The 21,952-nt window shown below is 45.3% G+C and overlaps 1 protein-coding gene and 1 pseudogene across 4 annotated transcripts in view; one reads left to right on the plus strand and one right to left on the minus strand.

Moving 5' to 3' along the window:
* SNX10 (sorting nexin 10) overlaps positions 1 to 21,952 on the minus strand; it is a 100,166-nt gene that overhangs the window by 20,272 nt on the left and 57,942 nt on the right. For all 4 annotated transcript variants that reach the window (XM_075558262.1, XM_075558263.1, XM_075558261.1 and 1 more), the window contains one exon: positions 19,393 to 19,439. In XM_075558262.1, coding sequence (XP_075414377.1) covers positions 19,393 to 19,439 — 47 coding nt within the window. The remainder of the gene's footprint in view (positions 1 to 19,392; positions 19,440 to 21,952) is intronic.
* On the plus strand, positions 876 to 1,447 carry LOC142456994 (low molecular weight phosphotyrosine protein phosphatase pseudogene; annotated as a pseudogene).

The raw sequence follows: 21,952 nt of genomic DNA on the forward strand, positions 1-21,952 counted from the left end.
CATCAAACTTTCATAGAAATCAAACTCTCAACCACTTGGGTGCTTGGATGTTGTGAATAAATGGTGTGTTTTTCTGGCAGCTGGAGCAATATGTATCTTAACAAACCCATCCCTCTAAGGGTGTACCAATTAACTGTGGAAGGCAATGGTGAAGACCTGCAGGGACAACCTGTTTGCAAGACCCTGAAGAACTGCCGAAGCTCCGACTGCATGGAAATAACTGACACCCTCTGATGGCTCCCTGCACTTCATGACGGTAAGGTCCCCTAGGACCTCTCCAGACAACAATTTGTTAGCCTAGTTGGAGTTGAAATATGTACTCCAAAGGCATAAAAGTACATTTATTTTAAAATATTCTATAACTCAGATGGCTCCCCCTCCCCTCACCCTGCAATTAGTAGGAATTAGTGAAGTTTCATCTCACTTCCAGCCAAGAGCAGCACACCCAGGAAGCCAAGGTTCACCTATAATCCCTTAATTAGACGCATCCTTCAGGAGGCTGCCCGCAATCCTTCAAAGGCGCGCTGACAGCCTGTCAGCCACAGAGCACATCTCCGGAGTTCCATACCTAGAATCATATGGATTTCCTATGAAAATTGCCTCCGCAGCAGCAGTTAGTCAATTTAATAACCTTATTAAACACTTTAATGACTTCTGGGGCCTAATGACTACATCTCATGTGAAAGAAACAGTCAGGCAGAGTAGAATTAAAAATTTAAACTAAGCGATCCCTCCTGCTCAGCCCATGAACAAGCGTCTGAAGAGAGAGAGACTCAGTTAGATTCTCTGAAAATCCAATTACAGATCACGTGCATGTGCTGGGACCCGTGAAGGTCCCGGCTGGTGGGTCTGGCCCACGTTGTCCATCTCTGTGCATGAGAGGTGGCAGAGCAGGTCCCAAACCCGTTCTGTCTGTATGCCCGGGCAACCTCTGTCGGTCACCTATTGCAGACGCAGTTTTCAGAAAACTTGTAACCTATCAAAACCCTTTAGGAAAGTGGAGAGGATCAGACCTCACAGGAAACCGGAAACCCTCCTGATTCCCGAGGGCGATATGGCCCGAGGCAGCACGGTATCCCGTGAATCACACTGCCTGACAGATTAGCAAAGATGGCTTTGCCACATTTGATTCTACACTAGGAAAGGTAACCAGGTGGAAAGCTGCAATGCTGAAATGGAAGTACTTGGAAGCTGTGGTCCACAAAAACGCTCACTGCTGAAGATCCTAATTATGGGAGTGGCCCTGACTTTGAGACTGTGCCAGCGGGGTCATAGGTGCTGCCAGGCATGATTGGAGAAGGCAGGCTCAAGCTGCCCCTTCACTGCGCTGAGGGCCAACTGTGAGGAGCATCGGCCCCACGGTGCTCTGCAATGTCAGCCACACCCAGGTGGAAAGGGCCCTGATGTTAGTTCCCCAACTCAAAGCCGCAGCTACTCTGCTGGTTGACCTACCGTTTCCGACCCCAAAAACAATTGTAGGTGGCAATCAGTTGTGATTGGTAGAAGAATAAACATCATCTGATTCAGACAGTTTATGAGGTGCATTAAATCTTCTCAACCTTGTTGAACTCCCCAACTTACCCTCATTATAAGCAAAGCAGTAAAAAAACAACAAAATAGGAATTTTTGTGATTATTTTGTAGTAGGGTCCTTTTTCTGGCATTTGACAGTACAAATCTAAAGACTGCCTTTGCTTGGAAATGCTTAATTAGGATGATAATAAATAATGAAATAAAATATCCCTTGAAGGTCCAGGCCAACAACCAGGCCACAGGAGACTTTTAAGCAGCTTGTTCTGTCTCTCCAATAAGTTACATGATTCGTTAATGAAGGAAACGCATCCTCTGCTTCCCTGTAAACTCTCTCATCTTTTTTTTTTAAACAATTTGTTAGGGGCTCATACAACTCTTATCACAGTCCATACATATACATACATCAATTGTATAAAGCACATCTGTACATTCTTTGCCCTAATCATTTTTTTTCTCCTCTTTTCTTTTTTTACATTTTATTAGGGGCTCATACAACTCTTATCATAATCCATACATATACATACATCAATTGTATAAAGCACATCCATACATTCCCTGCCCCAATCATTCTCAAAGCATTTGCTCTCCACTTAAGCCCTTTGCATCAGGTCCTCTTTTTTTTCTCTCTCATCTTTTGTCCCAGGGATTTTCACTGAGTAACATTCCCCAACCATGGACACTCACAATCCAGGTGAGATGCACTTTAACTTACACACACTCTTAGTGTGGACTTTTATATTAAAATAGGGGGAAATTTATGGAAATTGTTTTTCACACCTTTTAATTTTTATCTAGCTTATTTCGTTAGAAAGCCAGCTTAGTTGCTCCTATTTGAATCTTTGCTTCTGAAAATTCAACTATATCAAAAGGACACTGAATGCTCTTTAATCTTATGGTCAGTTTGACAAAAATGTCTTTTTAAAATATGCACATTGGGTTAACCCAAATGTCAAACAGATAAATTGGGGTAGGGGAGAAACACTTAAAAGTTGAGAGTCCGATTATGTGAAAGCTCTTAAGTATTGATATCCTAGTAAGTTCTTTCATTAGTGTCTCATAAATTTATAGGACAATATGGATAATCTCTGTGCTTTGAGATCACTGTAATCTCAAAATCATTTGAATATACAAGTAAAGATTCTTTTCAGAAAAAACTGAGGAATATAGAAATACAACATGAGAGGGGGGAAATCTCAATTTCAGTTTCTCTAGTACTAATTATGCTGTGATTTCAGCATGCCCTCAGCCCCAGGTTCAATCTTGATCCATGTCTATTGTCTGTTTCCCCCTAGACTCAATGTAAGATGAAGAGTCTCTGAGTGGGACGCAGGATCAGAGTGCTCAGCAGACAGCCGCTCAAGTTTAAGTTACCCACAATTTGTTATGATCCACACCGTTGAGTACCTTTCAACGCTCATGTTCCAAACTCTAGTTTGATGAGTAGCAACTGGAGTCTTAAACAGCCATCTGTGATAGAGTTATTGATCTCTATTTGCCTGGAGTAAAATAGATGGAAGGAAACCAAAGCCTCCAGGAAGCTAGCCAACAGTCTGGAAGTCCACTTGAACCCACAATCAGAAGGGTGCTCATCTACTATTACCAATTGTTATGATGAGGGATACAAAAGAAGGTCCTGGTAAGAATGAGAGAAAAATTTAGAGCAAAAACCAAATTGATTAAAAAGGTGAGATTTAATGGACTGATAGAGACTGGAGAATATCATACTAAGATAACATCAATATCAAGAATTGAAACCACTCCCAGAGGTCAACTTCCAGGCAAACAATGGATTGGATTATAAAATAAATAATATTACCTATCGATTAACGTGTCCCTTAAAGCATTCACTAGATGGGGTCAAATGGTCAACATTTACCCAAAAGCTAAGATGAAAAGGCAAGGAGAAGGGGAGTTAGATCAATGGAAACAGAACAAACAGAACGGAAATCATGAGCAAGCTGACAGGCTACAAAAACTGCAACTAACGCCATGAAACAATTCACTTACAAAGTGCTGACAGGGACCATCATGCACTGTGTAAACCTTGACCCAAACCAGAAAAGTCCAAAAGGGTCTTTTGAAGACATAGGTGAACTTATCCTAAAATATATATGAAAAGGTCATAGAACAGCCAAAACAGTTTTGAAAACAATAATCATAGAAAGATGAGTCCTTCCTTCCAATGTTATGGCTTACTATCCAGCTACAGCAATAAAGAAGGTATGGTGCTGGAGGGCGGGGGAAATGAGGAGCTGAGGCCAGAGGCTTATGTGGAAAGCAAATGTTTTGAGAATGATGAGGGTAACGAATGTACAAATGTGCTTTATACAATTGATGTCTGTATGAGCTGTGATAAGAGTTGTATGAGCCCCCAATAAAATGATTTTTTTTAAAAGAAGGTATGGTACTGATGGACAGACACACAAATTAATAGAACAGAGACCCACACAATAGACCTACACAAATCCATATGAGTTTTGACAAAGCTGTAAACACAATTAGAAAAGGAGGGATTCAACACAAGAACTCTTTGTCCCACTAGCCTGGCATTCTGTGATACTCACCTTCCCGCTACAAGCGCTGAAGACAAAATGGGTGCATAAACAAATGTGGTGAAGAAAGCTGGTAGTGCCTGGCTATCAAAAGATATAGCATCAGGGATTTTAAAAGCTTGAAGTTAAACAAGCGGCCATCTAGCAGGGAAGCAACAAAGCCCACATGGAAGAAGCACACCAGCCTGTGTGACCATGAGGTGTTGATAGGAGCAGGTATCAGGCATCAGAAGACTCAAAACAAACAATCATATCAATTCATGAGGAGGGTCAGAGTGGAGATCCAGGGCCCATTTGTAAAACTTGAACATCCCCTCATAGAAGGGTCACAAGGAAGGAACCAGTCAGCTAGAGTAGAGTGTAACACACACATTTCTCTAGTTCTTGAATGCTCTCTGATCAGGTTGTACCTTAAAAATCCAGCTAGACTGGACTGTGTACACATTGGTATTGATAAGAGCCATTGACATGGAATCCAGGACAGATAACCCCAATCAGGAACAGTAATGGAAATAGCAATACCATTAGGGTAGGAGGAAGGTGGGGGAGAAAGGAGAGAAAGGGGAACCCTATTGTAATGATCAACAGATAACCACCACCACCACCCCAGAGGGATGAACAACAGAAACGTGGGTGAAGGGAGACAGTGGATGGTGTAAGATATGAAAATAACAATAATTGATCATTTATCAAGGGTTCACTAGGGCAGGAGGGTGGGGTAGGGAGGGCTAAAAGAGGAGCTGTGAAAATGCTTTGAAAGTGATGATGGCAATATAGCACAAATGTGATCAATATAATTGATGTGTGGAATGTTAGAAAAGTTGTAAAAAGTCCCCCAATAAAACGATTGTTTTTTTTTTTAAAAGAGGGATTGTCTTTTTAAGCAATTAGACATCCATAGGCCAAAACCCGAAACTCAACCTAAACCTGATGCAAAAATGAACTCAAAATGGATCACAGAATTAAACATAAAACACAGCTTGCTTAGGAAAAAAATATTTAGGAGCTAGGACTTGAAGAAGAGCTCTTATCTTTGATTCCAAATGATCAATCCACAAAAGAAAAAGTGGGCCTCATCTAAATTAGAAACGTTTGCTCTGACATAAAACCTTGTGAAGAGACTGAAACGGCAAATTACAGGCTGGAAGATAATATGTACAAGTCACAATACCACAAAGGACCTGTATCTATAATGCATAATCTCCAAACAAAAATCCATTGACTTCGAGTCGACGCCATCTCTGATGGGTCCTACAGAACAAGGTCAGCCAAGCTGAGATCACTGCCCTGGCGTCAGGTTGTCATAGTCATTAAAGGCAGACGGCACATCCTCCTTGATGGAGTAACGGAGGGATTCAAACTCCCAACCTTTCAACTAGCAACTAATAGCTTAACCACTGTACCACCAGGGCTCCTTAGAATACATAAAGGACTCTTAAAACTCAACATTTAAAAAACAAACAAGTCAAGTAGAAGAATGGGCAAAAGCTGAACTCTATGGACTGTATTCATGGCATTTCCTAGCGGTGCTAGTGTACTACATGATACTCACACTGAAGGTGGAGTGAAGGGTACACAGGACCTTCCTGTACATTTTCTTTCAAATTCCTGTGTATTTATAAATATTTTTTAATTAGAAGGTATGTTAGTCTGGGTAGACTAGAAAAACAAAGTTCATAAACACTCATATTTTATGAGAGAGTTTTATATAAAGGGTAGTTGTACATTAAGCATCCCAACTCAGTCCAGTCCAAGCCCATAGGTCTGACATTAGCCCACGTGTCTGACATTGATCTAAAACTCCTCCTCAAACTCACAAAACACACTCAAATGATGCTGACTGCAGGAGGAAAGTCAAATCAGTGAGCGTGTAAGCATCTCAGCACTGGCTGGGGTCTCCACGTGGCTTCTTCTCGGGGATGTGTCGCAGGAAGTGAGCCATGCCAGCTGAGGCAGAGAACTAGCTAAGGCAGCCACAACTGGTCCAACCATCAGAGACCAAGAGACCAGACAGGTGAGGCTGGCAGAGCCATTTATCTATCTTCCCCTTAAATTAATCCCACGTGTGTTCATCAGGCAGGTTGGCAAAATAACCTTAACTGTCACAAAAGGTTTTCTTTTTAAAAAAAAAAAGATAAAGTTATGTTTTAATCAGTAGTTCCAAATTTAATGAATTTTAAGAAGACAAGACTTGGCTTCGAGGTGATGATGGAAAAACTTAAACAAGATATTTAAAAGATGAGCAGAGACAAAACCTAGAAATGTAGAACCTCTCGGTGCCCAGTATTCATTTGTCACAGTTTCGAGGAGAAACATGACAAACATCATATTTTCTGCCTGAAAAATGAAAAGCTGCTTCATTCTGTTCTCACTCCCTTGGGCCATTTTCCCTTCTGAAGCAGTGCTTGATCGATGTGCTTGCGTATTTAAACCAGAGACTCATTCCCTTCAATGTACCGAGCACCAGTTCTGTATGGGGTACTGGTCTACACAGTGATGGGCTAGTGACTACAGAAGCTCACCTTGGTCCTTTTTACCAGCATACTCTTCAGGACACCAGCACCCCACTGTGGCAGTTACATAATCTATTGTCAACTTGAGGAAGGGGTGGAGTCTAGCCTGTCAACCAGGTTGCAGCTTGACCAGGATGACCTCCAAATGATGACCTCATTTGGAGGTCATCAAGCTCCCTGGAGGCCAGATACACTTTCTTCCTGGTGACAAGCCACATTGAGCTACACTGATAGAGCCAGAGCCCTGGAGCTGAAGGAGCCACGTGGAGACCCATGCCAGTGCTGAGATGCTTCCACTGCCACTGGATCCATAAGACTTTCCACCCACTGACCTGTGATCCTCCTGCATTTGGCATCTTGCATGGTTGCACGAGTCTGAAGAGGAATTTGTAGACTGGTATTGGACATATGGGCCAGTATCGGATTTATGGATTTGATCTGGACTGGGCTGGGCTGTTTTCTTAATATACAATGACTCTTTAGAGAAAGCTCTTTCTTATACATATAGGACGAATGTCTATGAATTTGTTTCTCCGGTCTACCCGCACTAACAAACCCACCACAATCAGTGTCACAGCTGCAATGCAGCCCATGTCACTCACAACATTCTTTACAAACAGCAACTTGAAAGGCAGGAGGAACATTACCAGGAACTTTCCGAGACTTCCTACCACAGGTGTGGCAAATCACCTAAAAGACACCCTGCATGGACGTGGCTTGCTCTGTGTCTTTCTTTAATTTTCTTAAAGCTTTTGTTTGTTCACAATAAACCACCATGGAAGAGATTCAGCTAGACACAATAGTCCATGTCTTACAACCTGCTCTACACATGTCTTGTTGCTGGGTGCCCCACCCACAGTGGCCCAAGGTACCACTACCCTGCCCGGCACCCTCCTCACGTGAAGTGGTTATATTTGAGCCCATGCTTGCCGCCACTGTGGCAATTCCTCTTGTTGACCGTCTACTTTACCAAACACGGTGTCCTTTCCCAGGGATTGGTCCCTCCTGATAACACACACGCAGTACTTGAGATGACTTCGAGCTGTCCTGGCATCTAAGGAGCATTCTGGAAAGTCCCTCCTCCAGATGGATGGGCTTGACCTTGGGCAGTGCGTGATGCTTTCAGGATTCTTCATGAGCATCACCCTTCGGTCTTCCTTTCTCACTAGCCGGCTTTCAGACGCCGAGTCCAGGGGAAATGCCATGACTTGTACTTGGTACAGCTCAGCCCCCAAAGTGACATCTCTCTACCCGAAAATAAGGAGAATCATCTTTCTAGATCTCAGAACACACTAGGCAAGTTACAGAAGAAATGCCTGATCGTTTGCAACAAGAAATCCTGGGTTAAACAGCACTGCATGGGTGCCATCAGCAAGAAGCAGCATGTGAAACACTCGAGAGGACAAAAGATGCCATTTCTTCAACAAATCAACTGAAAAGGCTGAAAGGAAGATTGAAGACCTCGAGCAACATATCAGCCGGACGCAACATGTGAACCTTATTTAGATCGTGACTCAAACAACCAACTGCATAAATAGATCTAATTCTCAAAATAGTCAGGGAAACTTGAACACCGACTGAATATTTGATATGAAGGAATTCATGTTAATTATTTAAGATGTTATCATGTGGTTTGTTTCTAAAAGAGTTCTTTTTTAGATACATACTGCAATATTTACAGATGAAATTATACAATGTCTAGAATTTGTTTCAAAATGCTAGCCAGCTTGTGGTAGCAGGAGCAAATGGGAGGGAAGGAGTGGGAGCCGGTGGATAAGCTTCGTCCTGAGTTAATAACTACTGAAGCGGGCTCGGGCACTACAGTCAAAATCAAACCAAACGTTCTGCCATCTGACTCACAGTGACCCTACGGGACAAGGTAGAACTGCCCCTGTGGGCTTCTGAGACTAGTCTTATGAGAGCAGAAAGACTCATCTTTCTCCCAGACTCAGGTACCAGTGGTGCAAATAGGTACCAAGGTAACATGCTCAGTGGCTAACCGAAAGGTTGGAGGCTTGACCCCAGAGTGAACCTCAGAAGAATGGGCTGGCTGTTTACTTCTAAAATCCGGAGAATCCTAGAGTCCAGTTCTACTGATCTCCATGAGGTCACTCTGGGTCAGGTGTGACAGCTAGTACGACACCTACTTCATGTGTGTTTCAACTTGCCATCCTGAAGCATTAAATCTGAAAACGATAAAATGAATAAAAAGAGAGGAGAAGGGAGAGAAAGCATGGGAAAGAACCAGGCAGTACAAATTCAGGTTTTGGAGAACGGGCAAGTTCGTTGCTTCCTTCAAGGTCCCCAGCACCGCAGGATACCAGGTGGAAGCCTGGGGTCTGGGGATATTCTTGGTGACAGTCAATGGTTTCCAGCCTCCTCCATTCTAATCAGAGAACATGAAGGTGACTGGCCCTCAACATAAACATTATCTAGAACAAACAGAGGCTAAATTTAGAGGTAACACACCCAAAAGAGTAGCACATCCCCCGCACCTCTCCCTTCGGGATTCTGTCTCCTCCCTCCGCGGAGAAGTCTACACGCTGCCTGGAGCTGTCAGGCGCCCACTTGGGCCTGCTCCACTCTGGGGCTCCCCTGCCAAGGGGCTCAGGGATCTGTTGTCACGAGGGTGACACTAGCTGCCTGGGACGTAGTATTACACTCAGGTTGACATCGCTACATTTGGAAAGGGGTTTAACACACAGACAGAACTCAGTCGTCCTGATGCAGACTAGGAGGAGCCTTGGTGGGGCAGCAGGTACTCATTGGGCTGCGATCTGCAGATCCTCATAGTCAGGAGTTCGAAACCATCAGCAGTTCCTTGGGAGAAAGACTGGGCTTTCTATTCCCATAAGCAGTTATGGTCTAGAATCCACTGGGGGGCGGGGTGTCATCCCTGTGAGTCACCATTGACCTCTATGGCAGTCAGTTTGTTTTCTTCTTTTTTGGGAGGGGGGGTGTGTTTCCAAAATACCAGAACACAGATGGCCCACCCAACTCCCTCAGAAACACACAGACCAAAGGAGCTTGAAGCTACCCATAAGTCAACCACAAGAAGCCAACCAACCCACTGCCATCAATTTGATTCTGACCCATGGCAGCCCCACGTGTACCGAGCAGAGCTGCCCCCCCCCCCGCCCCCAGGGCTGCCTTGGCGGTTGTCTTTATGGAAGCAGACCACCAGGCCTCTCTCCCGAAGGGTCTCTGGGTGGGCTCGAACTGTGGTCTAGTACGGACCACGTCCATCACCCAGAGACTTTAGGGCAAGCATGGAACCTTCTACTGATGCCAAGCAAGCTCTGGGTGGAGGCCCAAACCCCATAGCTTTATGGCGGGTAAGGTGGGACTCCGTGGGAATATGCTGGTGAGCGGGGAGAAACCGGACAGAAGGTGAGTTCAGCTTGGCTGTGTCAGGAGTTCTTCATTCAGGAAAAAACAAAACAAAACAAAAAAACACTAATTCTGGACAGTGGAACAGAAAAGAACAAAAACGCCAGACCCCGCACAAGGCACTGTCCGAAACGTGTTTCCTGTCATGGCCAACCTGCCTTTGCATTTGGAATTGAGGTTCCGTCTCATTAAACACAAGAGTTGGTTCAGTTGGGTACATCTAATTATTCTTATTAAAATATGTAACCATAATATTTTAATTGTAAATTAAAGTTGCATGCATGAATGAATCTGAATTCATTTTCATTTTACAGTGGCCCAACGCCAAGGCCTTTTTTATGGGGAAAATCCATCAGCTAGGATACTGCTCTCCTGGGAATTCAAACCAACGTGCAAATGGAAAATGCTTAACTAACATGGGAGAGTCTCACTCCCTTTTGTCCTCGCCCTAGATTTATTAGCGTAATAAAGGTATTTTAACCAGAGAGACATCCATTGGTTCTCCATCCCAAAACCTCTTTTAAAAAGAAGAAAAGGCAGCTGAGTGACCAAACTTTCAAGATGGCATTCCCAGTAAGTTCAGACCAACATGCCCCCACCCCACCCATCGGAAGCTTCCACAAGGATGGTAAACAGAACTCAGATTAGATGCCAACCTGGTGATGAATTAGTAATGTCTGCCATGGGCACTAAGTGAAAAGTGCTGCACCCAGCACACACGTCATCCTTGATCTAGATTCTAGAATAATCAGCGATGTTGCATTTAGCCCTTATGTAAGTAAGTGATTCAAGTGGGACCTACTGTATAGTGTTCTCCACTAAACAGCCAATCAAGCAACCAACCACTAAGCTATTTAAGGAGCTCAACAAAAACCTCCTCCAGTTCTAGCCGGCACGGACTGCAGGGTGCTGTTGGGGTAAGCAGTGAGACAAAATAGCCTTTATAACGGCAGGTGTTCAGAAAGCCTCTTCTTGGCTTCTAAGCTGAGACCTAAAGGGAAGGGAGGCGTTAGCTGGTCACTGTGTTGTGAAGGCTGGAGACGAGAGATGATTCCAGGGAGAGGGAAACACGTCTGTGAGACAGCCTACGAGGGCGAGAGCACAGGGACCACGCAAGACCCCACAATCAGCTCAGAGAAGTGGGAGGGGGGGCGGAGGGGGATGTGGCAGGAAGATGAGCATGAAGCGAGAGCAGGTTCAGAGCTGGCAGGGCCCTAGACACCACATTCAGGAGTCTGACTTTGTTCTACAAGCAGTTGAGGCCACTGAAGGGTTAAAGCCAGGCGAGCGCGCTGGCTGGCTATGTAACGAGCAGCAATGTGGTTTATCCGGAATCTGATGGCAGCCGTGGTTCGCTAGCCAGAATCCTCACTGCCCCCGAGAAACGTTGAGCTCAATTCCTACACAATACCCCTGAGTTTGATTCCTATAGTCAACCACCTGTCTCAGTGGAGAATTTTGTGTTGCTAAGACACTGAACAGGTTTCAGACTAAGAGAGACCAGGAAGAAAGGTCTGGAAATCTGAAAATTAGTCATCACTTAAAACCCAGGGGATCACAAGAGTTCAACCCCACTGTGCACACAGTTTCATGAGTTGGGGGCCAACGCCCAGGCCACTGACAATGACAACATAGCCACCTCCAGCTGCTATGTATAATCCGCACTGACTGAGGCTAGATCCCCGAACAGTGTCTCTCTTTTCCACTGGTAGCAGTTTTGTGTTTTCTGTTTTCTCCCTGGAATTTTCTGTTGGAGAATTTTCCAATTTAAAAATTGCTTAAATATTAAGATATAATTATTTATAGTAAAAGGACTTTTTGGGGTCCAATGAAAGGTTTTGTTTAAAGTTGGTTAAAATCCGTCTAGATTTTATGAATTGAAAAGCATTTATAATAAACTAACCAACCAAAAAGCCTCTTCTATTAGGCAAACAAGATGCTGCGGTGTGTAGTGGCTATGCATTGGGTTGCTAATCCCAAGATCAGTCGTTTAAAATGACCTGCCACTCCTCAGGAGGAAGACGAGGCTTCTACTCCCAAAAAGAGGTACAGTCTTATCTCATCCCCACCCCCTCCCATGCCTTTAAGGGCCACAGAGGGGTGGGGTAAAAAAAAAGATGGCAATGGGGGAACAGGGCACTAATCCGCCCAAAGGGAGGGTATTGTTTATGTCTCCACAAGAAAGAGAGAGAGTTGACCTCATTCCAATATGGCAAGCCCTGAGGACAACGTTCCCGCTGGAAGCAGTTGGTTCGCAGAGAAGACTGCAGAGCTGGCCCCAGCTCAAGACATGATGTCCCCTACCTAGATGACAGTGCTACTGAGGACAACACTGAAGATTCAGTTCAGGGAGAGTGGCCAGCATGACCAGCCCACATGGGGCAAAGCAAGAGGGGAGTGCAAAAGACCAGTAATGGGAGCAAAGACATGAAGTCCCTGAGGAAACTCAACAGCAGACATCTGAACTGGTCGGGGGATATTCCCAAGGGGCTAGCACTGAAAGTTAAAGGTATGAGGTGTGTGTGTGGGGGGGGGGGTGCACTAAACTGCTCCAGCCTTGACTGCAGGAAGAGCAACGGGGTCTTGTAGAAGGCGCGCCCCTCAGACACAAACGCTGAGGATTAAACAGGTATAAGTGCTGTTGAGTAAGTGGGTCCTGGGAGATGGATCCCCGAAAGAAAAGAGGAATAATGATGATGGATTGATCAGGGCCTGCTTGCTGTTTAACAGAGGAATACTCATCTGCTCGAGGCCAGGACAACAGGTGGACATGGGACAATTTGCATGGGCTTGTTTTTCCCTTTTCTTGCGTCAATCTCTTCAACATAGGCAGGACTATCACCCCCCAGGAGACGGCAATGGGACTGAAGGGGGGTGGGAGCATGGGAGGGGAGAAGGCGACAGGAAGGGAGCAATAAGCCAGTAACGACAGGGACAGGGGAACAGCAAGGGATCTAAACTGATGGTGGGAAACAGATTGCATCCTGGTCGTGTTTGATCCATTGAAATGTACCCAAGAGACATTACTGAGAGGCAATCAATGGGTAAATAGGACAGTGGGGCAGGAAGAACAAGAAAAAGAGGAAAGAAAAGGAAGGAAAAATTATATATGGACAAATATAGATATGTATATATGGAAGAATAAAAAGATAGGTGTATTTATCTATGTAAATACATCTAGACATGTAAATATAACAGTGAAGCAGATGGAGTTTGGGCCTCTACTTTAATCTTACCTCAGTACAAATTTGTTCTAATAATGTGGCACTGTACGATTCTCACATTCCCCACACAATCCCTGAAGATAAAATGGGTGCATAAACAAGTGTAATGAAGAAAACTGATGGTGCTGGCTATTGAAAGATATAGCATCTGGGGTCTTAAAAGCTTAAAGTTAAACAAGCAGCCATCTAGCAGGAAAGCAACAAAGCCCACATGGAAGAAGCACACCAGCCTGTGTGATCACAAGGTGTCGGTGGGAATAGGTATCAGAAGTTCAAAAACAAGCAACCAAATTGACATGAAGGAGCATAGATAAAGTCGAACCCCAAACCACCTATAAGATAATGGGGCAGTCTCTCACAGAAGGGTCACAAGGAAGGGATGATATATCCACAGTGCAGTACAGCACTGCTGAAATGCATAATTACCCTCTAGTTCTTTAATATTTCCTCCCCTTATTATTGTCTTAGTTTTACCTCAGGAATCCTATTACACCTGCATATGTTCCTGTGTATAATTAAGATTGTTCGATGTATGAAATCCAAGATAGATGTGGTAGTTATATAATCTGTTGTCAATTTGAGATGATAAAGAGTGGAGGGGTGGAGTTTAGCCTGTCAATCAGGTTGCAGCTTGATGACCTCATTTGGAGGTGCTAAGATAAAAAGCTCGCTTGAGGTGGGACGCACACTCACTTCCTGAGAGACATTGTAGCTGACAAGACACATGGAGCTATGGTAGTGTTCTCAGCTAGAGAAGCTGAGATGCTTACACCATTGGATCCACAAGACTTTCCACCCACTGGCCTGTGATCTTCCTGTATTCAGCATCATTGCATGTGTTTCGTGAGTCTGAAGAGGACTTTATAGATTGGTATCGGTCATATGGTCTAATATCAGACTTATGGACTTGAGCTGAACTAGGCTGAAATGTTTTCTCAATATTCAATTGCTCTTGTATGTAAACCTCTTTATTTCTTTTTAATCATTTTATTGGGGTCCATACAACTCTTAGCACAATTCACACATACATCAATTGTGTAAAGCACACTTACAAATTCATTGCCCTCATCTTTCTCAAAACACACTTTCTGTTTGGGCTCCTGGAATCAGCTCCTCATTTTCCTTCCCCCTCTCTCTTTCCCTGCTCCCCCCTCCCTCGTGAGCCCTTGATCATTTATAAATTATTATTTTGTCATATCTTTCCCTGTCCGACATCTCTCTTCACCCACCTTTCTGTTGCCCATCCCCCAGTGAGGAGGTTATATGTAGATCCTTGTGATCGGTTCCCCCTTTCTACCACCCTCTTCCCTCCCGGTATTGCCACTCTCACCACTGGTCCTGAGGGGTTCATCTGTCCTGGATTCCCTGTGTTTCCAGTTCCCATCTGTACCGCTGTGCATCCTCTGGTCTAACCAGAATTGGGATCACAATAGTGGGGTGGGGGGAGGAGGAAGTGTTTAAGAACTAGAGGAAGCTGGAGCCAAAGTGGGTGAACAAGTAAATGTGGTGAAGAAAGCTGATGGTGCCCGGCTGTCAAAAGAGATAGTGTCTGGGGTCTTAAAGGCTTGAAGGTGAACAAGCGGCCATCTAGCTCAGAAGCAAAAAAGCCCACATGGAAGAAGCACACCAGCCAGTGCGATCACGAGGTGCCAAAGGGACCAGGTATAAAGGCATCATGCAAAAAAAAAAAAAAAGATATATGTGTGTATATGTATATATATGTGTGTGTCTATATATGTATATATATATACCATATTGAATGAAGGGGGAAGTGCAGAGTGGAGACCCAAAGCCCAAGTGTCAGCCAATGGAGATCCCTTCACAGAGGGGTTCAGGAGAGGAGATGGGTCAATGAGGGTGCGAGGTAGTACCGATGAAGAACACAGCTTTCCCCTGGGTCCTGGATGCTTCCTCCCCCCAACTACCATGATCCGAATTCTACCTTGCAGGGCTGGATAGGGCAGAGGTTGTACACTGGTGCATATGGGGGCTGGAGGCACAGGGAATCCAGGGTAGATGATACCTTCAGGACCAGGGGTGTGAGGGGCGATGCTGGGAGAGCGGAGGGCGAGTGGGTTGGAAAGGGGGAACTGATTACAGGGGTCCACGTGTGACCTCCTCACTGGGAGAGGGATGGCAGAGAAGGGGGGGGTGGGAGACTCTGGATAGGGCAAGATATGACAAAATAACGATGTATAAATTACCAAGGGCACATTGGGAGAGGGGAGCATGGAGGGAGGGAAAAAAAAAAGAGGACCTGATGCAAAGGGCTTAAGTGGAGAGCGAATGCTTTGAGAATGATTGGAGTGGGGAATGTATGGATGTGCTTTATACAATTGGTGTATGTATATGTATGGATTATGATAAGAGTTGTGTGAGTCCCTAATAAAATGTAAAAAAAGAAAATGATGAGGACAATGAATGTACAGATGTGCTATACACAATTGATGTATGTATGCATTGTGATAAACATTGTATGAGCCCCTAATAAAATGTTTAAAAAGAAAAAAAAAAGAACTAGAGGAAGGTTGTGAGTTTCATTATTGCTACACTGAACCCTGAGTGACTCATCTCCTCCCCACTACCCCTCTGCAAGGGATGTACAGTTGTCTGCAGATGGGCATTGGGTCCCTATCATGCGCTCCCCTCATTCACAATATGATTTTCCCCCAACTTTGGTGCTTGATACCTGGTCCCCTCAACCCTTCATGATCACACATCTTGGTGTGCTGCTTCCATGTGGGCTTTGTTGCTTCTGGGCTAGATGGCCACTTGTTTACTTTCAAGCCTTTAAGACCCCAGACACTATATCTCTCGATAGCTGGGCACCATCAGCCTTCTTCACCACACTTACTTATGCACACATTCGTCTTCAGCATTTATATGGGGAAGGTGAACACACAATGATGGCTTTTGTACTTTGGTGTCTGCTACTTGATCCCTTCAACACCTTGTGATCACCCAGGTTTGTGTGCTTCTTCTCTGTGGGCCTTGTTGCTTCTGAGTAATGACCACTTGTTTGCCTTCAAGCCTTTAAGACCTCAGATGCTATATCTTTTGATAGCCAGGCGTGCACCATCAGCTTTCTTCAACACATTTGCTTATGCACACGCTTGTCTTCAGCGATCATGTCAAGAGGGTGGGTATCACGGAATGACCATTTAGCTAAGCAAAGTGCTCTTGTATTAAGGGAATGCGTGCAAGGAGGCCCAATGTCCACCTACTACCCTACTACTAGACCTACAAATATATGCACATAGTTCTATTTCCCTCATAATCATAAATATATTTACATATGTACATGTCTGTATTTAGGCCTCTACATATGCCCTTTGCCTCCTGCTCCTTTCCTCTATTTCCTTGTGCTTTCCTCCTGTCCCACTACCATGTAAACCTCTTTCTTATACACACATGAATGTCTCTGAATTAGTTTCTCTAGTCTACCCGGACTAACACAATAGATAAACCCTTCAGGAATTGTAACGGGAGTAATGATGCCCTGAGGGTACAGAAAGAGCGGGAAGGGGGAACAGAGAGCAATGAAGATTATATTATAACCCCACTCAGGGAGAATGAATAACAGAATGACAGGTGGTGTGAGATACGGAGGGTGTGGGGGTAGCAATAATAATACTTAATACAACAAGGGTTCTTGGGGGAAAGGGAGGGGAGGGCAGGAATAAAGGGGAGCTGATACCAAAGGGTGCAAGAAGAACAAGTTTTGAAAATGATGGTGGCAACAGTTGTACAATCATGCTTGATCTCACTGAACTAGGATTGTTATAATATTTGTAGAACTCAACTTCCATTCCACCGTCCATATAGGATGAAGACACTTTATGTATTTGATTGGGTGTATATTGATAGCACTCACTGCCATCAAGTCCACTCTGATTCACAGTGACCCTGAAGGACAGAGGAGAACTGCCTCCGCTCCTTTCCAAGACTGTAAATCATTTTAAAAATTGCTTTTTAAAAATAATTTTATTGAGGGCTCTTTTAGCTCTTATAACTATACATCAATTGGAACAAGCACATTTGTGCTTATGTTGTCATCATTATTTTCTAGACATTTATTTCTATTGAGCCCTTGGTGTCAGCTCCTCTTTTATCCCCTTCCCCTTCCCCCCCCACCCTCATAATCCCTTAATAAATCATAAATTATTATTATATTCACATCTTACACCAAGCGTTGTCTCCACCCACGGTTTCTGTTGTTGATCCCCCCTGGGGGGGTTGGTTATGTGTCAATAATTGCATTCAGTTCCCCCTTCCTCCCCACCTCTCCTCATCTTCCCCCTGTCCTCCTGGTATTGCTGCTCCCTTTCCTGTTCCTGGAGTCAGTGTGTCCTGAGCTCCATGTCTTACCTGTACCTGTGCACATGCTCTGTTCTAGCCCGCAGTGAAAGGCAGTAGAGGGGTCATGGTGGTGGGGGTGAGGAAGCCTCAAGGAACCAGAGGAGTATTGTGTGTTTCATCGGTGCTTTACTGCACCGATTGACTCATCCTTTCCTTGTGACCACTCTGTGAGGGGATATCCCATTGTCTACAGATGGGCTTTGGGTCTCTGCTCCAACCACCCTTCTTCTCGACAGTAAGGTTTTAGTTTGGTTGGTTTGGGTCTTCTGATGTCTGTTACCCAGTCCTAGTGACACCTCATGATCAATAGGCTGGTGTGCTTTTCACATTTGGGCTTGCTTCTCTGCTAGATGGCCACTTGTTTAACTTCAAGCCTTTAAGACCTCAGACACTAAATCTTTTTATAACAGGGCACCATCTACTTTCTTCACCACATTTGCTATGCACCCCAGCTTGTCTTCAGCAATTGTGCGAGGAGGGTGGGCATCTCAGAATGCCAGGTTGTTAGAACAAAGAGTTCTCGCATTGAGGGAGGGCATGAGCAGAGACCTAAAGTCCATCCACAACCTCAGTGAACTGCCATATACATATATGTACATGGGACACTACCTCTCTTTTTATGACAAATGTCTGTACATATGGGCACACCTGCGCTTATACCTGTATTCATATATTTGCTTCCTAGATCATTCCTCTGTTTCCTTTTCCCTTCCTCCTGCCCCGCCATCATGCTCGCCCCACTTCTGCCTGTTGGTAATTCCGCTCAGCTAGATTGCTGCTGCTCCCACTCCCCCAGGATCTCTATATCTGTATGTTATTGATTTTAATGCCCTAGTTGTTCCCTGTCTGTGTCATTGTTTGTTCATCACTCCTTCCCCCCCCCACCGCCTACTCCTCCCCACAGCTGAGACTGTAAATCTTTATGGAAGTAGAAAGCCTTGTTGTTCTCCCAGGGAACAACTGCTGGATTCAAACTGCTAACCTGGTGATTAGCAGGCCAACTTGCAACTCACTACACCACCAGGGTTCTTACACATATTGTAGGTCAATAAAAAGTTAAACAGACCAATCAACAAACACAACCCCCGGCTTAGAAAATGAGGGCGCCCAGTCTGGAATTGAAGTGTTGCTGTAACCAACTGTTTAAATGTGGGCAAGGTGCACCCAGAACTATGAGACTGGGGGGAGGGGGCCTGTCTTATGGACAGTGAGCGCAGTTTCTTGGCTGATGTTCCACTTCCTAGGGCTCATGGAGCAACCATGCGTGAGGGCAGGGCAAACGGAGACTTCCAGGGGAGGGATTTTCCAGAAAGGTTTTGCCTCCCCTTATCCCAGTCGGATGGAAACTCAGGAAACTGGAGCTCATCTGGGCCTGTGCTGTGTGAAACTTAAAGAAAGAAGGCAGAAGCAGAATCCAACTAAGACTGTGGTATCACAGTTTCCCTGAAGTGTTACCCAATGGTGGGGTCTGAGGCAATGGTGTAGAAAACCCGGAAAGCACACCCAAAAAGGCAAAGGGTGGGAGGTCGAGCCTGACAGCATTCTGAGTCATGCGGAACGGCATTTCTTATAAGCAGTGGGTGGGAGAGAGCTGTGAGGAGGAGGAACGAAGGAGAGGTGAGTTGAACGGCTGCAGAGATAACCTTTCTGTTCTCTCAGCAGCCCTCCCCTAAGGCCACCCTGCAGGATCTTAACCCTCCACCAGAGATTTATGGGCAATGAATGAAGAGCTAAGCCACAGTGAGTCAAAGCCTAGGTCGGTGCTGTGTTTAGTGCGCATGTACCCTCAGGGTTCGTTAGTTTTGGATTTGCGATGACGTACCTCTTTCTGTTGTTCTGGAAACATCTTCAGCACACGGCCCAAGCAGTCTGGAAAAAAAGAAATCCACAGTAGGTGACTTGGCACTTCTTTCTTGGAGCAGATGTGTCACTGACGGCTTCCCACCAGACCCTCCTGTGGGAACCTGTCCACCCTAGAACGGTCCCTAAAAAGTGTACCACTCTGCTCCTCCCTCCCATCTGCTGCCGCATGGACTTGTGGGAACATGGGCCTGCACTGGACACTGGAAATTTGGACCACGGTGAGGCCAAAGCAGTGTGGTATCAGGCCCCCAAAGAGGAAAGCCAGGCTGAAGTGGACACGTAAGGAACCAGAGGAATCCGAGGAGTTTGTTATTTACTGATGTAACTGCCAGAGCCTATATACCACTGAGGTAGTTTATGGTGCCAACCTGGCCGGTAAACACATGTGGGGTTAATTGAAGGGCAGAGGGATAAATGGCTTGGTGAAACTCGCCTTTCTAGTTCTTGGGTCTCTTGCTTTGTGATGGTCGCACTAGGGTGCGGTTGCCTTAGCCAGTTCCCTGCTTCAGCTGGCAAGTCTCACTTCCTGCAAGACATCCCCGAGAAAAAGCTGCATGGACCTACCCCAATGCATCCCTGGGTGCTGGAGCAGCCGTGTGGAGACCCCTGCCAGCACTGAGATGCTTACACGCTCACTGATTCGGCTTTCCTCCTGCAGTCGGCATCATTGTGTGTGTTTTGTGAGATGGAGGAGGACTTCGTGGATTGGTGTCAGACATATGGGTTAATGTTGGACTTGTGGGCTTGGGCAACACTGGGTTGGGATGCTTTCTTGATGTGCACCTACCCTTTATATAAAACTCTGTCTTATACATATGAGTTTTTGTAGATTTGATTCTCTAAAGTACCCAGACTAACACAGCCACCAAGTTAACAGTGGGCATTTGTGAGGAGTGTGATTAAGACTGGCTTGGCCTTCCTTCTTGTCTGCATTTCCCCAAGAGTTCACAACACATTTGTTACCTTTAATTCATAGACAGAAAAGAGAGAGAAAGCTTTTTTAAAAAGCAAAACCTAATGTGTTCAATTACTTTTTTCATTCCTCCCACCTCAAAAACAATGGAAGCACTGAAAATCATGTCACTTTGTTTCACTTTCTCTTCAGATGTTACCCAATGTTTCTAGCCTACACACACACACACACACAAAATCAGCTTAGTGCTTCCATCTCATGGGACAGTTTCGCTTCTCTCTGCTCAGGTTGCTCCATCCATGGCCCTTGGGCATGTCTATGTCGGAGCCCAAGCCCTCCCTGACCTCCTTTTCCTGGGGAGAGTGGCTGGGACCTTGCTCCTTGCTCAGCCTGACAGAGAGCCCTGCTTGTATCACCTGCCACCTCTAGAGAAGACAACACACAAACCAACCAGGTACCTACGGCACCGCAGGGCCTGAAACGAGCGGGCCAATGGGCCCTTCCCACCGTTTGGATTGGAAATACTGCAAGACTTGGCTGTTCTCCTTGAGACCCGGAGGCTGGCAGGGACGAGAGGAAAACCGAAGAGATGGCGATGTATGGCTTAGAGTTGGAGGGACCTAGTGTTAGACTTTCACAGAAGCTGCAGGGTTGATAAAAGACCACGTGAGTTAGAACCCAGAGACTCCCCGCCGGGAATGCTGGATTGCGTTGGTGGCTTGGGTGGTTGATGATCGCAGAAGCACCCTGGAGCCAAGGCAGCTCAGAGCTCTCCTTTCCCAGCAACCCAAGCGAGCCTCCTGGGTGCCCTTACACAGGGTCCTTACGAGAAGTGGCCCTTTGAGGGAAATTCCAATTGTGCAATCAAGTCAACCGCAAGACAAGCTGCCCCAAACATGGAAATACTGGGCGAAAGTGATCCAGCCACTCTAGGGAGGAAGAGCCAGCAGAGTGAGCAGGTCCCCTGTCAATCAGACCCCCCAAATTGTCCTCCCTCGGTCCATCCTAAAAAAAAGGACACAGACAGAAGCAGAAGTCTAAAATCTACCTGTAGTGGTTACACAATTTCATGTTAACTCGATAAAAGAGTGAAGGGGTGGAGTCTAGCCTGTCAAGCAGGTCTGATGGTCCCTCCTTGTGGGCGTAGCCTTCTCATAAGAATTCTGGGACCTTCTCTCTCTTGATTCTGCCACCAGAAGAAGCAGGCTCCTCACTCTCTCCCTCACTCTCTGCCTTCCTTTTCCTGCTAAGGAGACATACTTAGGAACTGAAGGAGCCACATGGAGATGCTTCCACCCCCACTGGAGCCACAATACTTTCCACCCATTCACGGGGGATCTTCCTGCATTCAGCATCATTGCATGTGCTATGTGAGTTTAACGAGGAATTTATGGACTACTATTGGACATATGGACATATTAATTGGATTTGCGGACTTGATCTGGACTGGGCTGGGGTGTTTTCTCAATGTGTAACTTTTCTTTGATATAAACTCTTTCTTACACACAGGAATGCCTCCGGAGTTGTTTCACTAGTCAACCTGGACTAACATACCAACTAAAGCTAGGATCACAGATAAAATGGCCAGTTAAGTTTTTCCAGTTAT

This window comes from Tenrec ecaudatus, chromosome 9 (genome assembly GCF_050624435.1).
Source record: "Tenrec ecaudatus isolate mTenEca1 chromosome 9, mTenEca1.hap1, whole genome shotgun sequence".
In the NCBI taxonomy this organism is placed as follows: domain Eukaryota; kingdom Metazoa; phylum Chordata; class Mammalia; order Afrosoricida; family Tenrecidae; genus Tenrec; species Tenrec ecaudatus.